The following is a 20,953-nucleotide window of genomic DNA, read 5'->3' as shown; positions in this document are numbered from 1 at the left end:
CAGATTGTACATGTGATAATTCGATGAAATATTTTTAACACCTGCTGAAATGTTTGCACTACTCGTGATGTTCCTCCAACAAAACGCCACCTACACACAATTGGAACGAAGCGGCGAAGGATGGGAGCCTCCGTAGCGGCAAATTTGGCTTTCATACGTGGCAGAAGACCAAATCCCTTCTTGGTGATCTCCGGAAACAATGGTTATTGACGTTTGCCTGTCATCGCTCACCCAAAATATCATCACGGTAATTATTGTTCTGAGCGCAGCCAAGGTCCAGCTGGAAGCCAAACAATACGTCTCATGATTATTTTATGAGGAGAGCCAATAGCCTAAGGAGAATCAGATTATCTTTTCATGAATTTATATTATAGACCGGGGAGCGCAGTTTTCACCAAGCGGCCGCGGCACTGGATCAATCTGTTGACCTTGCGTGCTAGTGAATGAAGGTCTGATTTTGTTAATGGGATGTCACGAGAGAATTAATTGATTGAACGCTTTTAAAAGATTTGAACTCACGTTTTTGGCCAGGAGGGTGCTTCCTGTTACAAAATTTGCCTCCCATTGGGGAATGAAAACATTCCTTGATAACCCTCGCGCTTCTGTCGTGAATAATGAATTGAAGCTCTACAATTAATATGGCAGGAAGCACTGCCTGTTTCGTGTGTGAATCGAATCTGGAATCATACGAAAATGTGGTGAGTTTGTGGTCCGCTCAAAACGTTAATCCCCCTTCAAACACAAATGGATTTACATCTGAGCCCTGGCTTTGTCATCACGACTGTTTTGTTTGCTCTGTATGTAACTCCTCACTTGAAGAGAAGACATCGGCATACAGCGTTTCAAGTGACAAGAAACTGTTTTGCTCAAAACACTACCACTTCCAGAAGTCGGAAGATGGCTCGCTGATACAAGCGTTGAACGACTTCAAAGCGAGAAGTCTTGCTTTGAAAGCAGCGCTGCAGAATAATGAGTCGACAGAAAACTGTTTTGAAAATGAAGGGGAACCTCCTAAGTGCAATTGTGGTTGCAGTGAACCGAAATACGTGAAACTTGTCATGGGATATCGGGTTGAATGCACTAACAAGAACTGCCAGAAAAGAATTTCTTTCGCTAAAAGTTACGACCATCGCTTTAAAAGCTATTGCGATCTTGGTTCGTACAGAGTAAGCAGCCATGTGACTTCTGTTGTTCCAGAGGAGTTTTATCGAGAATTTTTTTACGGGGTGAAACACTGGAGTTACTGCGCCAAGGAGGACGATATTGGTGCTATCCTGATTACTTTAAAACCTGAATCGAGTCCACAATCAAAGGACTATTTCAGGTGAGTCTTTTTCTGTTTCCTTTTGTGAAAGAGTACGTGTTAAAAATGAATGCAGCCCCATTAACATACAAGTCTTTTGTCTTGATCATTTACATCCCTTTTCAGGTGAACTTTTTTCATTAAGTAGATAACTAATTTCATTTGGTTATTATTTATAGACAAGATTGGAAAGATAAAACTTGTCAATTTATGTCAGTTTGACGTGCCTTTTTGTAAACCAGAAAAAACATATGTAACTCCCGCAATTTCAGATTAGCATAATTATGATTAAGCACATTTTTCACAGATGCTTCTTTTCACAATCACATCATTTTCTGTGACAAAAAATTGAACATGATGGTACATTTATTATCCTATAATATAATAATATATAATACGCTTGATAGTGTTGATGTGAATCTCATATGTTAGACAATGAGTCTGAAATACTAGTGGAAAATTACACTTAATGGCTTTCAATATTTTGACTTTTGGCCATGAAATTTAATATTTTTTCCCACTGATTTAAATACAATATTTATCTTTGTCTCATCGTGTGAGTTCAAAAATTGAATGAGTTTTCAACATCTAATCTTGTTGTAAAGTTTCCTTCATTAAATCCCACATGTCTACATAACAAAGAGGAGGTTATCAATATGATATACTTCCGTTTCGAAAGTTATATTTAAAACATGTCCGTAACAATAATATTATTATAGACCATTGACTCAAGGAAAGTGGAATTTTTAATAAGAAACCAAAAAAAATTGCTTACGAAATAGTATTATAATGATTTCAAATTTAGCAAAAAATAGTATGTGTATGTTGCTGTTAAAACCAGTTATCAATTCAAGTAATTTACAAAATGTTTTGTGTACATGTAGGTATCTTTAACTTTATAGCTAACCGAAAGAAGGTTACATCCTGGACAGTTATTAAAATAAATAATTTATTCATAACTAAACATATAAAGGTTAAAGTAGGCAGATCCATGGGTTCAAATCATCCAATAGAGTCAAAATCTGCTGGTTGCTGTCTTTTAAACTCTTCTTTAAGTCTAACAAATCCTGTTTTGGTAGTGGTTTTCTGATAAGACAACAATGTTATGAAACAATGTTCTTCCTGAGTGTTACTGCTGGGCTTCGCGTTTCCCAGCTGGGTCCCCTGCGCAGACATTTAGTTTCGGGCATGCGCATAGGTGGCCTTTAATGTTTACCACGAGGGCCACCGAGTTTTTACCTCAATTTTAAGTTCACTAAGGTTTATTAGTTTCCACGGTTTGTACGGCAGTTAAGTTGACTCTTATGAAGGCCCATCGGTGTAACTGGAATTGCGAGTTTGTCTCACGGTGCCTCGTGTCGAAATAAACGTTGAAATTTACGGCTGGTTTACATTCGCATCTACAGTAAAAACTCGACCTCAAGCATGGTTTGTCGATGGATGTGTGGTTTACAAGGATAAATACGGTTTACTTGGTTTTTCTATTGCAACTTTCACGGATAATTACGGGCATGGAAAACGAAAACATGGAATCTACAATGGCTTATGGTGAAGAAGGAATTTTCAAAGGTTATCGTTCGCGTTCGCCTTCAATTGACACGGCTTCGTTTCGCGCCATTTCACCGCTTAACACTCCACCGACGGATGCGGCATCAGAAATACGGCTTCATGATTCAGTTAAGGTTCAAGGTTCGCCGAATATGGAGGAGAAATCGACGGAGAATGGTACCGCGGAGTTAGAATCGGGTGCAAGGAAGAAAATTACAACGGATAAAGGTAAACAGTACGAGATACAAAGGTTAAAAGAGCGTAGAACTGTGGCTCTTCGCCACGTGACTAGGCAGATAAACAAAATGAAGCCTCTTCTTGTTGATCTTAACAATTTTGAGTTTGTGTCATCTGAAACGGAAGGTTTAAACAATTTACTTGTCAAGCTACAAGTTGCTCAGGATAATTTCCTCGAAGTGTTAGAGAATGAATCAGATATTGCCAGTGCTAATTCATGGTATGAAGTTCATGATGGAGATGTGTTTAAGTTTAAACAGTCTGTCTGTGAATATTTGTCTAAGGCGAAAGAGCTTCAGTCTGCTGAATTAAATTCTGCTGCTTCTAACAAGTCTCATCGCTCTAGAAAGTCTAATCACTCTAGACGTTCTAATTTATCTTCACTTTCATCTAATGCGAAATTGATAAAAGCCAAGACTAAGGTTGCAGCCCTAGAAGTTGAGACAGCTTTTCTGAAGGAAAAACAGGCACTGAAAATGGCCGAGGAACAATTGGAGCTTAGGAAAAGTCTAGCTAAGGCAAAGGAAGAAGAAAGGATTTATGAACAAATGAACAGTGAAGAGTGGGTTTCCACACCTACATGTTTACAGACACAAAAGCTTCCAATATTCCCAGTGTCCAGTCTACTCCCAGCCAACGTTACGAAAGATACAAACATTACCTCCCTGTCAACGCCAGGGTCGGTTGTAACGATGACAACGGCAGCAATGGTGACTAGTTCATCCTCATCAAACGCCATTCCAATTTTAGAACCTGCTTCAAAGTCTCTTCCAGCACATTCTTCTGGCAATCATGTCTCAGGGCACCAGTACCCCACTCAAGCAAATCCTCTTAGTGGATATACTACAGAGCAAACAGGCCCCATTTACACAAGCCCAATGACAGCATGCAGATCAGGAAATTCAGGCTTTGACTTTGAAACCCATGTAGACATTGTGACTCCTGGGTGTGTAGTGAACCCCACTGAAATTCCCACAAGTGCACATATTTCATCAACTCAACCCCATTTCGTAGACGGGCATGCAGTTGTGTATTCTATCAGTGATCAATCACAGGGGATCCCACAGACACCCCAACGTGTTTATAGCCCTCCAAGTTGCTCAACAAGTTTGTCTGTTAATCCCTTGGCAGTCCAGGACAACACCTTTCAAGATATTGTAGACATTCAAAGAAAGCAGACGGAATTGTCTCGAATTATGGTTTCCCAGCAAGCAAGGAGCCTTCTTCCATCAACTGAGCCTCCAATGTTTTACGGTGACGCTATGGAATTTCCCGCATTTATGACTGCCTTCGAGTCTTTGATTGAATCAAAGGTTGAAGACTCCTGTGAAAGGCTGTATTTTCTGGGTCAGTACACTTCTGGTAAAGCTAAAGAAGTTATTAATGGTTGTCTTCAGAGAAAATCAGAAGGATCCTACAAAGAAGCCAAGGGACTGCTAAAGAGACAGTTTGGAGATCCTTTCAAGATTGCAAATGCTCACATCACAAAACTGTCTTCATGGCAACCAATCAGAGCAAACGATGGCTCAGCTCTCCAAAATTTCTCTATTGCTCTGGACCAAGCAAAGTCTGCCATGAAAGGCATGTCTCACATGGACGATTTGAACACAGCTCATGTACTGCGACAGCTTTGGGAAAAGTTACCTAGGCATCTACGAAGCAAATGGACTGAGAGGAACAATAAGACCAAGATTGAAAAGGGAAGGATAGCTGACTTTGAGGAATTCTCACAATTTGTCCGCAAACAAGCTGAGCTTGCCACAGATCCTGTATTCTCAGAGGAAAATGTTACCAAACCTCATCATGATGAGAAAGACAAAGGCACTCATGTCAAATTCAGACGAAGGCCACGTAGCAGAGGAAAAGGAACAAGCCTTGCCACGGGATTAAAGCAGGAAGGTAGAAAGGAGCAGTCCACGTCGTGTTCCTTATGCAAAAGGCCTCACAACCTAAATGATTGTGAACAGTTTTTAAAGAAAACTCTAACTGAGCGACGGGAGTTTGTAGTGGAGAAGAAACTGTGCTTTGGTTGCTTTAGTGATCAGCACATTGCTAAAAACTGCAAGGAGCGGCAGACATGTAAGACTTGCAAAAGGCCACACCCCACATCGCTACACGACTATGATTGGGCGAAGAAGATCAGCAACGACAGTGATAATCAACCTGGAGCTGACCTTCAGGTTAGCAGCAACCGCACTGCCATCTGTAACGTCACGGAAGCTGGAGATGTACCTATCAACATGGGTATATTACCAGTTCACTTGTTTCACAAGAGTGATCCAGCAAAGAAGATAAAAGTCTATGCACTGCTAGACAACGCCAGTGGTGGGACGTTTGTGAGTGAGAAGTCAATGAAGGCACTCGGCATTGAGGGAAATGACACTGACCTTATCCTTACTACGATTCACGGAACGAGCAGTGTTACCACAAAGGCCATTGAAGGATTGGTGGTAGCCAACATTAAAGAAGAGGACGTGATCTTGGACCTACCTAGAACGTTTACGCGGCATGTGATTCCAGCAGACCGCAATGAAATACCTCGACCTGACGTAATCTGCAAGATGTCTCATTTGAAGAAAATCAGTGCAGAGATACCCCCCTACATGGCAGACATCGAAGTGGGTCTGCTTATTGGATTGAATTGCCCAAGTGCCCTACGTCCAAGAGAAATCGTTTACGGCAAAGATTCAGACCCGTACGCAGTTCGGTCACTCCTCGGATGGTACGTCAATGGGCCCCTCTGTAATCCACAGCTGAGTAGCCAGATTACATGCAACCGAATCAATCTTAGCCCTGAAGATACTATAATTACCCCTCGGGGATATCTAGTCACACAGAGAAAGGTGAAGGAGCGGATAACTCCACAAGCAGTTAGTCAGATGTTTGACTTGGACTTCTCTGAACGAGAAAAGGGGACAGCAATGTCACGTGAAGACATCAAGTTCTGCGAAACGGTGGAGAGCGGCATCGTTCATCTCGATGACCTGCATTATGAGATGCCCCTCCCATTTAAGCATCAGAACGTTCAGCTCCCTAACAACTATGCACTAGCAGAGAAGCGTCTGACTGGCCTAAAAAAGCATCTGAAGGCCGATGACAGATATTGTGCGGATTACTGCAGTTTTATGGCTGATATCATCTCCAAAGGATATGCTCGCAAGGTGGATGACGAGTTCAAAGATAAGGTTGGAAGAACCTGGTACCTTCCTCATCACGGGATCTATCATCCACAGAAGTCGAAAGTACGAGTGGTTTTCGATTGTTCGGCTACGTTTGAAGGACAGTCCTTGAATGACAAGCTTCTTCAGGGACCGGATCTTACAAGTAACCTCCTTGGCGTCCTAACCAGGTTTCGCCAGGAGAAGTACGCCTTTATGGCGGACATCGAGAAGATGTTCTTTCAAATGAGAGTTAGAAAGGAAGATCAAAGTTTCCTCAGATTTTTGTGGTGGCCAAATGGAGACTTGGAGCAGAAAGCCGAAGAGTATTGTATGACTGTGCACCTTTTCGGGGCAGTATCGTCTCCTGCATGTGCCAACTATACACTTCAGCGTACAGCAGACGAAAACGAAGACAACTATGGAACTGAGGTAGCCAACACCGTTAGAAGGAACTTCTATGTAGATGATGTTCTAAAATCTGCAAGCAGCGAGGACAAAGCTATCGATCTAGCGAAGGACGTTAAGGCAGTTTGCATGAATGGGGGATTCAACTTGACTAAGTTTGTGGGCAACACTGAACGCATCATTAACTCAATTTCTGACGAGCACAGAGCAGAGAATGTGAAGAGCCTTGCACTAGGCCAAGATAAGTTGCCTATTGAAAGAGCACTAGGAGTCATTTGGTGCATCAAATCAGATACCTTCAACTTCAGGATTGAACTTAAGGATAAGCCTTGCACACGTAGAGGCATCCTTTCAACGATTAGTTCCATCTACGACCCCTTAGGTTTCATCGCTCCGGTAGTACTCATTGGAAAGAAGATATTACAAGACATCTGTCAGTCTAACAGCTGGGATGAACCTGTTGACGATGCAACCAAAAGCAGATGGGAAAAATGGCGGAATGAACTTTGCTTACTTGAAAGTTTAAAAGTGCCAAGAAGTTTCAAACCCGCAGAATTCGGAAAGATTGTGTCGGCACAGCTCCACTGTATGTCCGATGCTTCGACGTGTGGGTATGGACAGTGCTCGTATTTGAGACTTGAAGACGAGAGCGGGAAAGTACATGTGTCGTTTGTTATGGGAAAGGCCCGCGTAACACCGAAGAAGATAGTCAGTATCCCGAGATTGGAATTGGCTGCTGCCACAATTTCTGTCAATATTGGTGAGAAGTTAAAGGATGAATTGGAGTATGAGGACATAAAGGACTACTACTGGACGGACAGTAAAGTCGTTTTAGGCTTTATAAGTAATGAATCTCGTCGTTTTCATACCTACGTAGCTAACAGAGTTCAGCTTATCCACGAGCACACTACTCCTTCACAATGGCACTATGTGGAAACTGCATTGAATACTGCTGACGAAGGGTCGAGAGGTATGTCTCCAAAGGACTTTGTTGAGAAGGCGGCATGGATCACGGGTCCTGACTTCCTGAAAGAACCTGCAAAGAGCTGGCTGAAGGAAGAAACGTATGAAGACCACGTGGATCCAGATTCCCCTGAAGTCAAAAATGTTAAGGTTAACATTAGCACGGTGAAAGAGAGCAGTGATATTGTCAAGAGACTTCGACGATTCTCCAGTTGGTTTAAAGCAAAGATGGCTGTAGCACTTTGCCTGAAATACAAGAGACATCTGAGAGATAGAGTCCTTGCCAAGAGAAAAGTGTCCAGCGGTTTGGCATCTGATGAAGGACCTGCCGGACGTAAGGATGTCAATTCTACACGAGTCAACGTAGCTGACTTAGAAGAAGCAGAAATGGAGATCATAAAGCACGTACAAAGAAATGAGTTCCCGACAGAAATTAAAAGTCTGCAAGACGTTCAAGAGAAAGTCGTCTACGGTAGTCGTAAGTCAGACAAAGAAAAGAAAGCCCTGTTTAGGAAGACAAGTTCTCTCCGCATGTTGGATCCAGTTCTAGACGGTGATGGTGTTATGAGAGTTGGTGGAAGAATACGGAAGGCCAATCTGCCCCCCACTCTAAAGAACCCTGTGATCCTACCAAAGTCAAGCCACATTAGTTCACTGATTATCAGCCATGTTCATGAAAGAACACATCATAGCGGAAGAGGGATAACTCTGAACGAGCTTCGTTCCTGTGGCTATTGGATTGTTAGCGGAAATGCGATGGTCAGACAGTTTATTTCTAAATGTGTAACATGTCGTCACCTTCGAGGGACCCAAGGAGAACAGAAAATGGCAGATTTGCCAAAGTCGCGCGTAGAGCCAACACCACCCTTTACCTATTGTGGGGTCGACTACTTTGGCCCTTGGCACGTCCAACGAGGAAGATCTGTCGTGAAGAGATACGGAGCCTTGTTTACTTGCTTAGCAAGTAGAGCAGTACACATAGAGGTGGCGGATTCTTTGGAAACGGATTCGTTTATAAATGCACTCAGACGTTTCATCTGTAGACGGGGATCGGTTAGGGAAATCCGCTGCGATAGAGGAACGAATTTCATTGGTGCAGAAGCAGAACTCAAGAAAGCTATTGAAGAAATGGATGACCAGGAGATCAAAGCAGAACTCCTTAAGGAAAGCATCGATTGGATTAAGAATCCTGCATCTGCCAGCAATTTTGGTGGTGTCTGGGAAAGACAAATCAGGTCAATCAGAAATGTCATGAATGGTCTCATCAGAGAACATGGTAGTCGTCTGGACGAAGACTCGTTGAGGACCTTCCTTTGCGAAGCCGAATACACGATTAACAACAGACCTCTGACAGTGGAGACCCTCAGCGACCCACATTCTGCACCACCATTATCACCAAGTATGCTGCTTACAGGAAAGACAAGACTTGTGCTGCCCCCGCCTGGAGAATTCAAGAGAGAAGACCTGTACTGCAGAATGATGTGGCGGCGTACACAGCATATGGCTCAAGAATTCTGGTCAAGATGGTGTAAAGAATATCTGCAGCAGTTACAAGCAAGAAACAAGTGGATTCGGCCACGAAGAAATTTTCAGGTCGGAGATGTTGTGTTGTTGAAAGAAAACCAGTCTCCTAGAAACAGATGGCCCATGGCTAAAGTGGTGGAAACTCACCCCGATGATCAGGACCAAGTACGTTCGGTAACAGTGTTGACAAGTAATGGATCCAGACTGGAAAGACCTGTTAACAAGCTTGTGCTGCTCGTAGAAGCGTGAGAGACCGGGATTCCCCGACGAGGAGCCTGAGGAGCCAGAACTTTGTTAAGAAAGAGATTTACAGTGAAAGAAACTTTAAGTGTTTTCACTAAGCATGGAACATTGACATTGTGTTTGCTAAAGATTAGTTCCTTTTTGTAGAAAATGTTGGACATTTTGGGGAGCCATGTTACTGCTGGGCTTCGCGTTTCCCAGCTGGGTCCCCTGCGCAGACATTTAGTTTCGGGCATGCGCATAGGTGGCCTTTAATGTTTACCACGAGGGCCACCGAGTTTTTACCTCAATTTTAAGTTCACTAAGGTTTATTAGTTTCCACGGTTTGTACGGCAGTTAAGTTGACTCTTATGAAGGCCCATCGGTGTAACTGGAATTGCGAGTTTGTCTCACGGTGCCTCGTGTCGAAATAAACGTTGAAATTTACGGCTGGTTTACATTCGCATCTACACTGAGTATACCTGTGTCATTCACTGAATATTATACATCATTATTTTTCATTCATTCACCAGGCTTAAAATATACCATCACATTTATTCCATTGCATATATGCCACACATCACCATTCACATCCTAGCAGTTTGCAAGATGTTTGTCTCATAAACCTAGTGGTGTTTAAGCTCCAAGAGTCTCCTGGAGCTCAGTGGTAGAGCATCCAAACTAGTAATCAGAAGGTCTTAGATTCGACTCCCGGCTGATGGGAGCACTCGGATTTCCTTTTCCGAGTATGCCTGTGCCATTCACTTCATAGTAACATCATTTTCATTTCTTTCAATATAATTTATGAATATTTACTACAATCTTATCCAACATGATATTACTCTTAAGTATTTAGATATTGTAACACATAACATACAAATTATATTCTGTTAAGTATTGCTATTACAAATGACCTTTATGTTGAACAGCAATCTCAAGTTTGTCCTTAAATTAGATTATTGTTAACTTAGGAACATGCAAATTTAAATTTTATCACTCTAAAGTGGGCTTACCATGCTTCTCTTGTACCTTGCACAAGAAAATAGTTTCCTTTACTTTACTACATTTTTCTAATGTGCAGTTCCAGAAAACATCCATACCCACCCCACGGAAGGTCATCAGAAATTCCTAGGGGGAGTGGGGTCTTAAAAAGTCAAAATTTTAGAAGCAAAGTATGAAGCTAAACTGGATATTCCTGGGGGGATTGGGGGTGCAAAACAAAAAACTTTCCATGGGGGCAGTATGGATATTTTTTGGGAACTGCACAATAATTTATTATTGTAAGCACACTCTCCCCCACCTCCACCATTGGCTCAACACCCCTTTCTGAATGTATAGAAACAAAAGTGATCTGGTTTCATTTGTTCAACTAGAGGGGATGTCTGAGCATAATTTAACCTATCTAAGCAGCTAATTACTTACTCACCAGGGATTGAGAGTGGGGTTATAACTCCCTATCAATAAAGGACTATACCAGGAGGCTCTGCCCGAAAAGGGTACCTTTTTCAGGCTGGAGGTAGATAAAAAGGCAGGGATTTTGCAGGTAGGGCTGTAGGACCCAATGAAAAGATATGCAGCAGTGTTTCTACTGTAAATGAAGGGCTAGATGCATAACCGCGATATATCGAATGTTGGGCTGTTTTTTTTTTCTGGGTTTGTCTCAATTTTTGCATGTGGGCTTTGTTGTAGTCAACAAACATTGCCCTGGGGTTACCAATTTCTATGGAGGGATCTGAAAGGGTTACCTTTTCTGTCAATAATGATACATTAAAAGGGTAAGGGTTTGGACCAAATGCAATGATGGGGCAGAATCTTCTCATTTAAAACATTGTAAATACCCTCCTCTCCTCCCCCCCCCCCCCCACCAACCCTCTTCTCTAAGCCCCAGGTCTTATATTCGGAATTTAGAAAACAGTATTTCTATTTGTTTTTGCAGAATTATGGTGCGGTCCTCTCACTACCTAATCTTTGGACTTCTCTCTTTGTCAAATCAGCATGGTAGTATGTCAAGCCGTGAGGAGGTGGTTCAGTTTTTAAAGCAACAGGCCCATATCATGTCCCCTGTTAAGCTTATCACTGTTCCATCTGCACCAGCAGAACTTCTAAAGATGGACAGTGTGAGTAAGGAGGAAATAACTTCAAAACATTTTCTCTATACTCCTAATTTTTGGTGGGAGTGTCTGGGTTGGTTCTCCAAACCCTGACCCTATTTTAGATCAAAATATTATATATAATTTTCCAAGACCCTTTTTCAAACCTAATGGTCTTTACAATCCATAACCCTTTCTTTAAATCCAAGCCCATTTTCAGACTTTCAAACCAAAATCATTAAAATCTATACCCTATTACAGACCAAAATGGATCAAAGACCATACCCTTTGGAGCCGCACATACCTATCTAGCTAGTATAGGGGAATACCGCCCCCCACCCCCCACTTTGGTACTATGTAATTTTTTAGAGTCTGGGGATGATTGATTGATTGTTGTCACACAATCACCTTTGGTGGTTTTGTTAGTCATGTAGTTGGTAGCAATGGACTTGCGATGAGAGAATTTCACCTTGCAGTTACCTGTTTTGACAGAGAACATTAGATAATAGTTAATTTGTACTTGAACTGCTACATGTTGCAGGCATTTATCAAACGAGCCTATAAGTTTGGTGTAATTTACATGAAGGAAAATCAGCAGAGTGAAGAAGAGTTGTTTGGAAACAAGACTCACAGCAGGGCGTTTGATGATTTTTTGGATCTTCTGGGTCAGAGGGTCAGGCTGCAAGGTTTTGATAAATACTGTGCCGGACTGGACGGCCATAATGACCTAACTGGAACACACTCTGTTTACACCAAGTTTGCTGATAACGAGATCATGTTCCATGTGTCAACGCTCCTACCATTTGAGGAATCTGACTCACAGAAGGTACCTAAAAAAATCACTTTAACCCTTTAACCCCTAAGGCAAAACGACATTTTCTCCAGATCCAAGTCTACAAACTCAATGTCTGTGTATGATATACCATTTTAAAGCTACTCATGAGTGTATTTCATAACTGATATAATTATGAATGAGAAAAGTTATGGCTTTGAGATAAATGGCCTTAAAACGTAAAAATTTAAAATTTCAAAAACGTCCCAATCCTTGTGTATATTAGGTATACCCCTAAACCATAGCTTATTTTGCAGGTCTCAACATCTTCATTAATGTGAGAGATGTCTTAAGACCCACAACTTCTAGGGGGAAAAAGTTGAAAAGTTATGGGGGTGGTCAACCATATCACATATGGGAGGGGGTTAAGTTTTTATCCTTTTAATGAGTAGATCTTTACAAGACCATCTTGGTGTGAAAAATTCATAGAAATCTGTCAAATATTGACAGAGTTGTGGCCTTATGTGGCAAATGGCACTCTTAGGGATTAAAGGGTTAAGTGTGAAATGAATGTATTCAGCACAGAGCAATTGGGGAAACTATTCAGATCAAATTGGAATTTAAGAAATGTTGGTTTTTTAGGAGAGGGGAAAGCCAGAGTACCCGGAGAAAAGCTTCTCAGAGCAAGGATGAGAACCAACAACAAACTCAACCCATATATGACGCCAAGTCCGGGAATCGAACCCAGGCCACATTGGTGGGAGGCGAGTGCTCTCACCACTGCGCTATCCCTGCTCCTGAAATTATTAAATTATAATTTGCTAGTATTTCGTGAAATCCTATAGGTTTTCTGGTTGCTACTGTACAGTATTCAATAAAATTATTGTGAAACAAAAGGAGAAGTTAATTTGACCTTATATCAAAAGTCACTCAAGGCCTTATAATTTCGTGTGCCCCTTCATATGATTTGTAATGGTACAACTTTGTGTATAAAAGAAGATGTTTGACCCATAATAAATTAAACAGTTATCATGAAAATATAGATTGAATTGTCCAAATAAAATTACTCATGACAATGTAATTTTTTCTTTCAGCTTCAGAGGAAGAGGCATATTGGTAATGACATTGTTTGTATCATCTTCATGGAGGCAACAAATACAAAGTTTGTCCCCGACTGCATCAAGTCCAACTTCCTTCATAGCTTTGTCATTGTGCAGGTTAATGTGGATACCAATCCTCATCTTTACACAGTGAGTTGTATATTGTTTATTAGGACATTGTCACAGGGATTTTGCTATATTTTGATCAAAACTGCACAAATGTTTGACAAAGAACCTTTGGTGAAAACATGAAATTCCTCATAGACCACAAGGAGGAAAATGTCAAGTGATTTCTAGGAGAAAGAACAAACTGTTACCATGCAGTTTCTACAAAAACTAGTACTACAGTTGAACCTGTATTAAGCAGTCACCTTCAGGAAATTGGCAGCAACCGCTTAATACCGGGGAGATAATTTTTGGGACTTTGACAACTGGCCGCTTAATAGAGGGTGACTGCTTATTATGCAGGTTCGGCTACAAGAAAAGGAGGAAAATGTGAGGGGCAATCCTTTACTCAGTTGCTAGGCCCTGAGTAATAAAATAATGATCCAGGTTTTAATGAATAATTTTGTTGGTGATAGACAATGGACAAAGTATGTTTACTTATTTATTTCAAAAATTTTAAGTTTGTATTCTCATGCTCATTTTTTGATAGGTCTCAGTTGTGTCAAGGGATGATGTTCTGTTCTATGATCCACCTTTGTATGAGAAGTATGTGTTTGAAAAGGTAATCATGAGTTTGTCTGGGTGCAAATTCTTAAGATCTCATACTGTGATTATGATATATAATTCCTCCTTACTCCTGTTTGGTTTCAGAACGAGGAATTCAGAGACTGGATTCTTAAGAAACTGATGCAAGGAGAACAGGCCTGTCACAGGGCACCCAACTTTGCCAAATTACATGTGAGTAAAGCTCAGAACAAAATGTTCCAACCTACACTGTAACCAAATCCAATAATTGGTAGCCCTGCAATAGACTGGAGGTAGGTAGGCAGAAAGCTAGGAGAGCAGCAAGTGGGAATTGGGATAAAAGTAATGACATATACAAAAAGTGCAGGGAGCTGAATAAAATAATAAGAAACCCACCTCCCCCCCCCCCTCCCCAAGTGGTTATGCTGTGCCTCTATAAGCTACCTGTGTCCCAAGTAAATATTTCCCTGCATAAATTATAATTAACAAGAAGCTGTTCCAGCTTATACTTGGGCCATATTTGACTGTGTGGTGCGCAAAGCCTACAATCTTTTAACAGCGATAACCTCCAGCATCGCCAATTCCCCCAAATAGATAGCCTGCGAGCAAGCTCTCTTGGGGGTGGATCCTCTTTCCCCCTCCCACCCCCCACCCCCAAGAGAGCTTGCTCGCAGGCTACCAAATAGATAGATACAGAGATATAGTGAGGCAATAAGTAACCACCAGATAGAATTGCATTTCTTGCAGTCAGAATGAAATACAGGGGAAAACGACATTTGTCATACGAATGCTTTTTATAATCCCCGGGCTTTAATCCTTACGTTTTCACCTTTCATTTAGAGACAGAAACCATTTGTACGGTCCTAATATGTATGTGACGCCGGGTCAATGACGGATCGTAATTTTCGGTATGATCTAGACCCGGTGGGTACTCCCTTATGTGACTTTAACAGGGACGTGCAGCCCGATAGGGTATGGTTTTCAGGGTGTTTTGTCTTGAACGGGGTATCTATTTCATCACTTTCTGTCTTAAACAGGGTATCCCTACATGACCTAATGGCTTAAACAGATTGTGATTGCCAATGCATTAAAATACAGTAAGAAACTAGTGTATCCTTATTTCATTCTAGTCTTAAACAGGGTGTGATTTTGGGTTTAGTGTCTTAGAAAGGGCTTGAAAATTTTGAATTCTGTCTTAAACGGGATAGGGAAATCGGAGAATTGTGTCTTAAACAGGGTCAGGGTTTGAACGCCCAGGCCGCACCTCCCTACCCAAGCATCTGTTGAGTACCCCCCCCCCCCTCCTTTCAGGATCTAGAGTAACGTTACGCATCACGCGTACGTTTATATCCTTGTACGTTTTTCAATGTTTCGCTGTTTATATTTTTAAATGAAATTCAGGGGAAAGCATTTGTTATTCACCTTTCATTTGAAGACCGAAACCGTTTCTACATTGATTGTTTTTCTATAGTAAACATGAGACATCTTTATCTATCTTGGCCCGCGAGGTCATAGACTGATTTAGTTGCTAAATTTTCGGTTAAACAAAACTAACCTTGAGGCACTCAGGTTAGCCTAAAAAACACTCCGGTTAGCCTAAAGAGCACTCCAGTTAGCCTAAATAGCACTTAGGTTAGCTTAAATAGCTCCCCGGTTAGCTTTTAATAGCAGTTTATGTTGGGGTTGTTCATGCCTCGCACGTCTGGCTCACATATTGTAAACACTCCTCACGGCCCGAAAACAAAGAACGCGACCAAGCCGTTAAAGAATTTGATAACACGACAGAAAATGTAACTCGTACCATCGGAATACAAAAAACGAGACCGAGAACAATAACTTGTGGCCCGAAGTCTTACCTCTCGGCCCATCGCGACCCCAAAAAGAAAAAGAATTTGATAATGCTACCGAAACCTTAACTCGGTCCACCTTACGCCCCGAGTAATTAAGTCACTAAAATGACTCCATTATCTTTTACTACAATTTGTAGTAATTGCTGGCTTTTCACAGAAATATTTTAGTGATAGAAATTCCATTGATATGAGCTGTTGAAGGAAACAGCATTTCATTGACAGTGTACCAGAAGATTTCTCTCACTTAAACCCAGCTGAATAACCCCAGGGTAAATTAATTGTAACTGTATTAACAAAATTGTTAATTTTCTACAGGCACGCACCAGGACGCTGATAATGGGAAGTCTTCTCAAGTCCATTCAAACGATTTCTCATTCTGCAGAGGGTAGAACCATCTCTTCAAGCTCGTCACCAAGTGCAAATCATGAGCATCACATAACAGTTGGCCAAGTATCCAGAGATTTCAGCTCAGTGGGCACTGAAGGGCATGACAGAAGCGACACAGTTGCATTTCTAGTTGGTAAGCCATTTGCAATATGATCATGCTCCTTTAACTTTCATTGTTTTTCTGGACAAGTAGGGAAAGGTTCCTAACCAAAATCATAGAAAATCATGGAATTTTGATGTCAAGGTCTCAAATAACAGAAAGGTCTTCTGTGTGGTATTGGATTTTGTCCAATGGCAGTATAATAGGAGCCTTGATAGTTAATCATTGACTGTGTGGGATACATGTGCGCTTGGTGCATGTCACATGACATTACTTGTAGTTCGCCTTTGTCTCGTGTAAAACTTTAATTTCAAACCCTGAATATTACTGTAGAATGTCAGTAGTAATTAGATTTCATACTGTTTTGTACGACTAGCATAATGGTTCAGGGTTTTCAAAGTCATGGATTTAACTCTGTTAATGGCTGTGAAAAGTCGTGTTTGAGAAAACTTCTAAGCAAAAAAAGTTTACATGTCCTCGGCTGAAGCCTGTAGGTGTGTTTATATGTACTTACTTACAGTAACTGTGTATATGGATTTATTAAGGAGACACAGACAAGAGGTGTTTTATTGGAGTAAAGTCAGTCATGACGGCCAAGAGCAAGTAAGGATGAGTGATGTTCGACTATTTGTTATTTATCTGCTAACTTCTCTTCTGTTGAGTTAATGATTAATTGTTAACCATAACCTTCCGAAACTCATTATGTTTTATCGGGTCTAAAACCACTCGGCTGTGCCTCATGGTTTTAAATCCCAATATAACACTGCTGCTTGTGTTTGAAACATTACATGTTACCATAACCATGACCATAATGGTTATCGTAGGGAATGACTGCAGGCTTGAAGTTCAAGTTGAAACAAAAAAATATACAAGTTTTTCCTGTAAGGTGCATTCAAAAAGACACCCAGCTGTTTTGGCTGAGCTTTACTTACTCAAGGTGTTCAGTCCTATCCTCAAAAGTGATTGATGTCATCATCTGATCATTGTCAAGGTCATTATCACTACCACCGCCACCACCACCATCATCATCATCATCATTGCTGTTGTGATCACTACCAGCTAAAAACGTGACATACTGTAAGTATTGTTTTATCTCATTATTTACTCCAGAGTGTTTCACAAGATCTTTTCTCAAGACATCTCTAATGTCAGCACAAACACACCAGCAACCAAGACTAACCCATCTTCAGTCCCTCCTATGTTAAAGCGCACAGTCTCATGGCGTTCCGGCCATCTGGTGCAGACAGGACTACGTAGTGGCAAAGTGAACCTGGAAAAAATGCGGCGTTCTAAGTCGTTGCCCGAGGCAGATGATCCTTATGTGACGCTGGAATCCTTCACAGGTTTTGAACACAAAATATACAGTGAAAATCAACTGTTGTCATCGCAGCTACTGTATCAAGAGGTATATATAAATTGTTTGTGTTTTGTTATAAGTTTGGGTACAGGTCTGTTTGTTAAATCCTAAGTTGAATGTTATGTGCATGTTAGATACTAGAGATGGCTTAAATTCTTTGAATTCATAAAGCTCTCTGAAGTTAACTTGAATCCTTAAAGTTTTGGTAAGTTTTATTTTCCATCAATACATAGGACACATTTATCTAGAAACTTTATTGAAACTTTCTTCCCTCCTTCCCCCACCATGCCATCTACTGCCCTGCCCTTATTGTCCTCAAGCTAGCCAAGTTACCCTGCATGTCAGTGAGCCACTGAAAGACATATAATTTGTTAAATAAATCTATTCTTAGGTAATAACTGTGAAGCATTTTGAAAGTGATGTTTTTGAGGCACTACTGGAGTTTCTGCACACTGGGTCATGTGACCTAGTACCCAGTCTCCTGCCAGGGCTTCTCTCGGCTGCACAGTACTATGAAGTGGAAGACTTGCATCAAGTCTGTGTTGAGAGCATGAAGCAAGCAATCGCTGTAAGTCCATGTTGAAGTTTGTGCCTCACCTCTTCTGTACAAATCTACCAAGTCGCTCTCACCTTTCTGTGCCTTCCATTCAAGCTCTTTTGTTTGAATGGTCATACTTAAGGAGTTCATCCACAGTCTCAAAAGTTAGAACCACCTTGTGCCGCATAATAAACAGCACCACAGCAAAGTACTGCCCAGTAGTTTTCATTTGAATGGTCACACTTTAGGATTTCATTCACAGACAAACATTAGAATCACCTTGTACAGCATAATGAACAGAACCGCAGGAAAGTACTGTTCAGTAGCTTTCATTTGAATGGTCATACTTTAGGATTTCATCCACAGGCTCAAACGCTAGAACCACCTTGCACAGCATAATAAATAGCACCACAGGAAAGTACTGCTCAGTAGCTTTCATTTGAATGGTCATACTTTAGGATTTCATCCACAGTCTCAAAAGTTAGCTCCATCCACAGGTGCAAAGGTTTGATAATGAGTGTGAGAAATTTAAACACAGGTAGATAGATTTGTGCCGATAAGGCAGAAAAACAAAAGAAGAGTAAAAGATTAGGAGCAAATTTTAAAGTGGCTAAAAGATTAGGTAAGAAAGAGGGAAAGAGAGATATTTGCGAGAATCTCAGATTGTTCTTGTATGTTCAAAAGCCTTCAGGAGAACCACTAAGTTTTGTCCTTTTGTCTTCAGGACAAGGCACTGGCAGATGTTATCACAAGTAATCTAACAAGCCCGCCTCTGCAAACAAGCATGCAACCAGAATGCATCACTTCTGACACGCAGTGCTAGCCTTATGTGAAGTGGATTGATTTGACACTGAAGGGGATGGGTGGGGGTACTCCTTGGGTGTATAGCTTGGTTCTCCAAATGTTGCCCCTATTCCAGACCAAAATATGTAATTTTTCCGTACTCTTTTTCAGACCTGGCCTCAAAAATTCACACTTACTTTCAGTTATACCTGGCTCACAAACCATACCCTTTGATGCCACACATACCAACATGGCTTTTATCGTTGGACTGTGGATCTTGATAAGCCGAGAGATCGTTTATTTTCTCTTGTGAAAACCTTTTTACTGTTGAATTAGGTGAGCTAGATTGCTTCGTATACTCTTTGTAGTTTGAAATAAATTTATTTATGTGGTTCATTATAGTTTTAGAAAAATACTGTTTGCAACGTTCTGTGTAACTTTTTCCATGGTAATTGAAGTCGGGAATGTTTCTTGTCCCTTTTTATTGTTGTCGTCATAATGGAAAACAACGAAAAGGTTCCAAATTTGTTAGGAAATATACCAACCTCGTTCCCTGGGCTTTTCCCTTCTCGAGAAGGGGAAAGCCCTGGGAACAAGGTTGGAAATATACGGAAAGCCGTGATGGAATATGACATTAACACTAAATGTTATGTAATATAAAGGTATAATTTTAAGAGATTACCTCCCTACTTGTCATTCTTCCTGTTTTTGAATAAAGATCACACCTTTACTCCTTACAGTAAGTTATTGTAGAAATGTAATAAAGAAGCAATATTAATTTTGTACGCCTCTGTTTCTGAAATATACCGTAGTGCAACTGACCTCTCTTGACTAAAACTTGTTATACGCGAATTACAAGCAGAAAAACAACATTTTACGGACAGAAATGTTTCCTTTTATCAACGATTAGCGAAGGGCTAACGCTCAAAATGACAGCACTTGAATCTCTTTGCGGTGACCAAATTACTTTATCCTCCCTATTGTCAAAAATGGGAAGCCCCGGGGTGATTTCCATATAAAAATAACGGGGTTGATCGTCGGAAATAAAAAAAACCCCTAAAGGTACCAGAATTCTGTTTTGTGCGCGTGGTTTTTACCCTAAGAACGGTGCCAAATCGGTTGACTGACATTCACTTCTCATATTTTTCGGCTCAATTTCCTTGACTGATGTACCACCATACCTCTCCCGGCGGAAGTCATTTTAGATTTTAGCATCCTAAGGGGTACCAAACCACGAATTTTTACACCTTAAAGGTACGACGATCACCCACGTCACTATTATATTGGAACCCCCCTCCCCCGGGATAGGAAGGGCAAGGGAAAACCCTGGGAATTGGGGACGAGCTTGTCAGATCCTCCATTGTTACAAGGCAGTGTGAACGAACAGGAAATTACTTATTTTGCAATCTCCATGTGAAAAAAAAAACTTTAAAAATCTGATTATACTCACTGCATGATATCTGGCTTTGCATCCCCACCAAGTAAGCTACTCCTCTCTTCGGAACTAGTTTAAACCCCCCCACTTCCCCCTCCCCTTATTCTAACTCTACACTTTTTGTTCCTGTCACGCACTTTGTGTGTACGAGGAGACGGAACTTTAACGTCCTTGTTAGCTGGCTTTGGAATATACTTCAATAAAGTTAAAGTTAAATGTGTGAGACGCCTGCAAAATACGTAAAACAGATGTAAAAAGTTTTAAATCAGTTTACGTAAAGCCTAGCCTAAAAACTTATGCGACAGTACAAGAGAACTAAAAGTTTGCGTCAGAAGTTGCATGTTTAAACAGGCCTGTGTGTGAAGAAGTCATGAAATATGACCAAAATCATTGCAGTCGCTACAAAAATATCAACAATTGTTAAACCAGTACCCCCTCCCCCTCATTTCTTCATTTCAACCTGAAGTCACGCGGGAATCGTAGAACTC

The 20,953-nt window shown here is 41.0% G+C and overlaps 2 protein-coding genes across 2 annotated transcripts; both read left to right on the top strand.

Annotated features, from left to right (window-relative positions):
* Position 1: 1 nt before the first annotated feature.
* On the top strand, positions 2-19,815 carry LOC146469191 (uncharacterized). Its single transcript, XM_085123844.1, has 11 exons — positions 2-1,324; positions 11,300-11,480; positions 11,995-12,279; positions 13,320-13,475; positions 13,981-14,052; positions 14,142-14,228; positions 16,181-16,385; positions 16,898-16,955; positions 17,463-17,757; positions 18,101-18,277; positions 18,972-19,815. The coding sequence occupies exons 1-11, from the start codon at positions 639-641 to the stop codon at positions 19,068-19,070; spliced, it is 2,301 nt and encodes a 766-aa protein (XP_084979970.1). The 5' UTR covers positions 2-638; the 3' UTR covers positions 19,071-19,815.
* Positions 2,842-9,390, top strand: LOC146469192 (uncharacterized). The gene has a single exon (XM_085123698.1). It carries the CDS (start codon positions 2,842-2,844, stop codon positions 9,388-9,390), a length of 6,549 nt encoding a protein of 2,182 aa, XP_084979824.1.
* Positions 19,816-20,953: the final 1,138 nt, after the last annotated feature.

Source organism: Pavona decussata, unplaced genomic scaffold, assembly GCF_977016875.1.
Source record: "Pavona decussata unplaced genomic scaffold, jaPavDecu1.1 SCAFFOLD_127, whole genome shotgun sequence".
Lineage (NCBI taxonomy): Eukaryota > Metazoa > Cnidaria > Anthozoa > Scleractinia > Agariciidae > Pavona > Pavona decussata.
The sequence above is the reverse complement of the archived record's forward strand: the minus strand, read 5'-3'. Positions and strand labels throughout refer to the sequence as shown.

What these genes read in the sequence shown, in the direction of transcription:
- LOC146469192 (XM_085123698.1), top strand. Translation starts at nt 2,842, where the DNA reads ATGGCTTATGGTGAAGAAGGAATTTTCAAAGGTTATCGTTCGCGTTCG.
- LOC146469191 (XM_085123844.1), top strand. Translation starts at nt 639, where the DNA reads ATGGCAGGAAGCACTGCCTGTTTCGTGTGTGAATCGAATCTGGAATCA. An exon ending in AACTTCTAAAGATGGACAGT is followed by an intron (nt 11,481 to 11,994) that starts GTGAGTAAGGAG and finishes TACATGTTGCAG; the next exon opens with GCATTTATCAAACGAGCCTA. An exon ending in AGAAGTATGTGTTTGAAAAG is followed by an intron (nt 14,053 to 14,141) that starts GTAATCATGAGT and finishes GTTTGGTTTCAG; the next exon opens with AACGAGGAATTCAGAGACTG.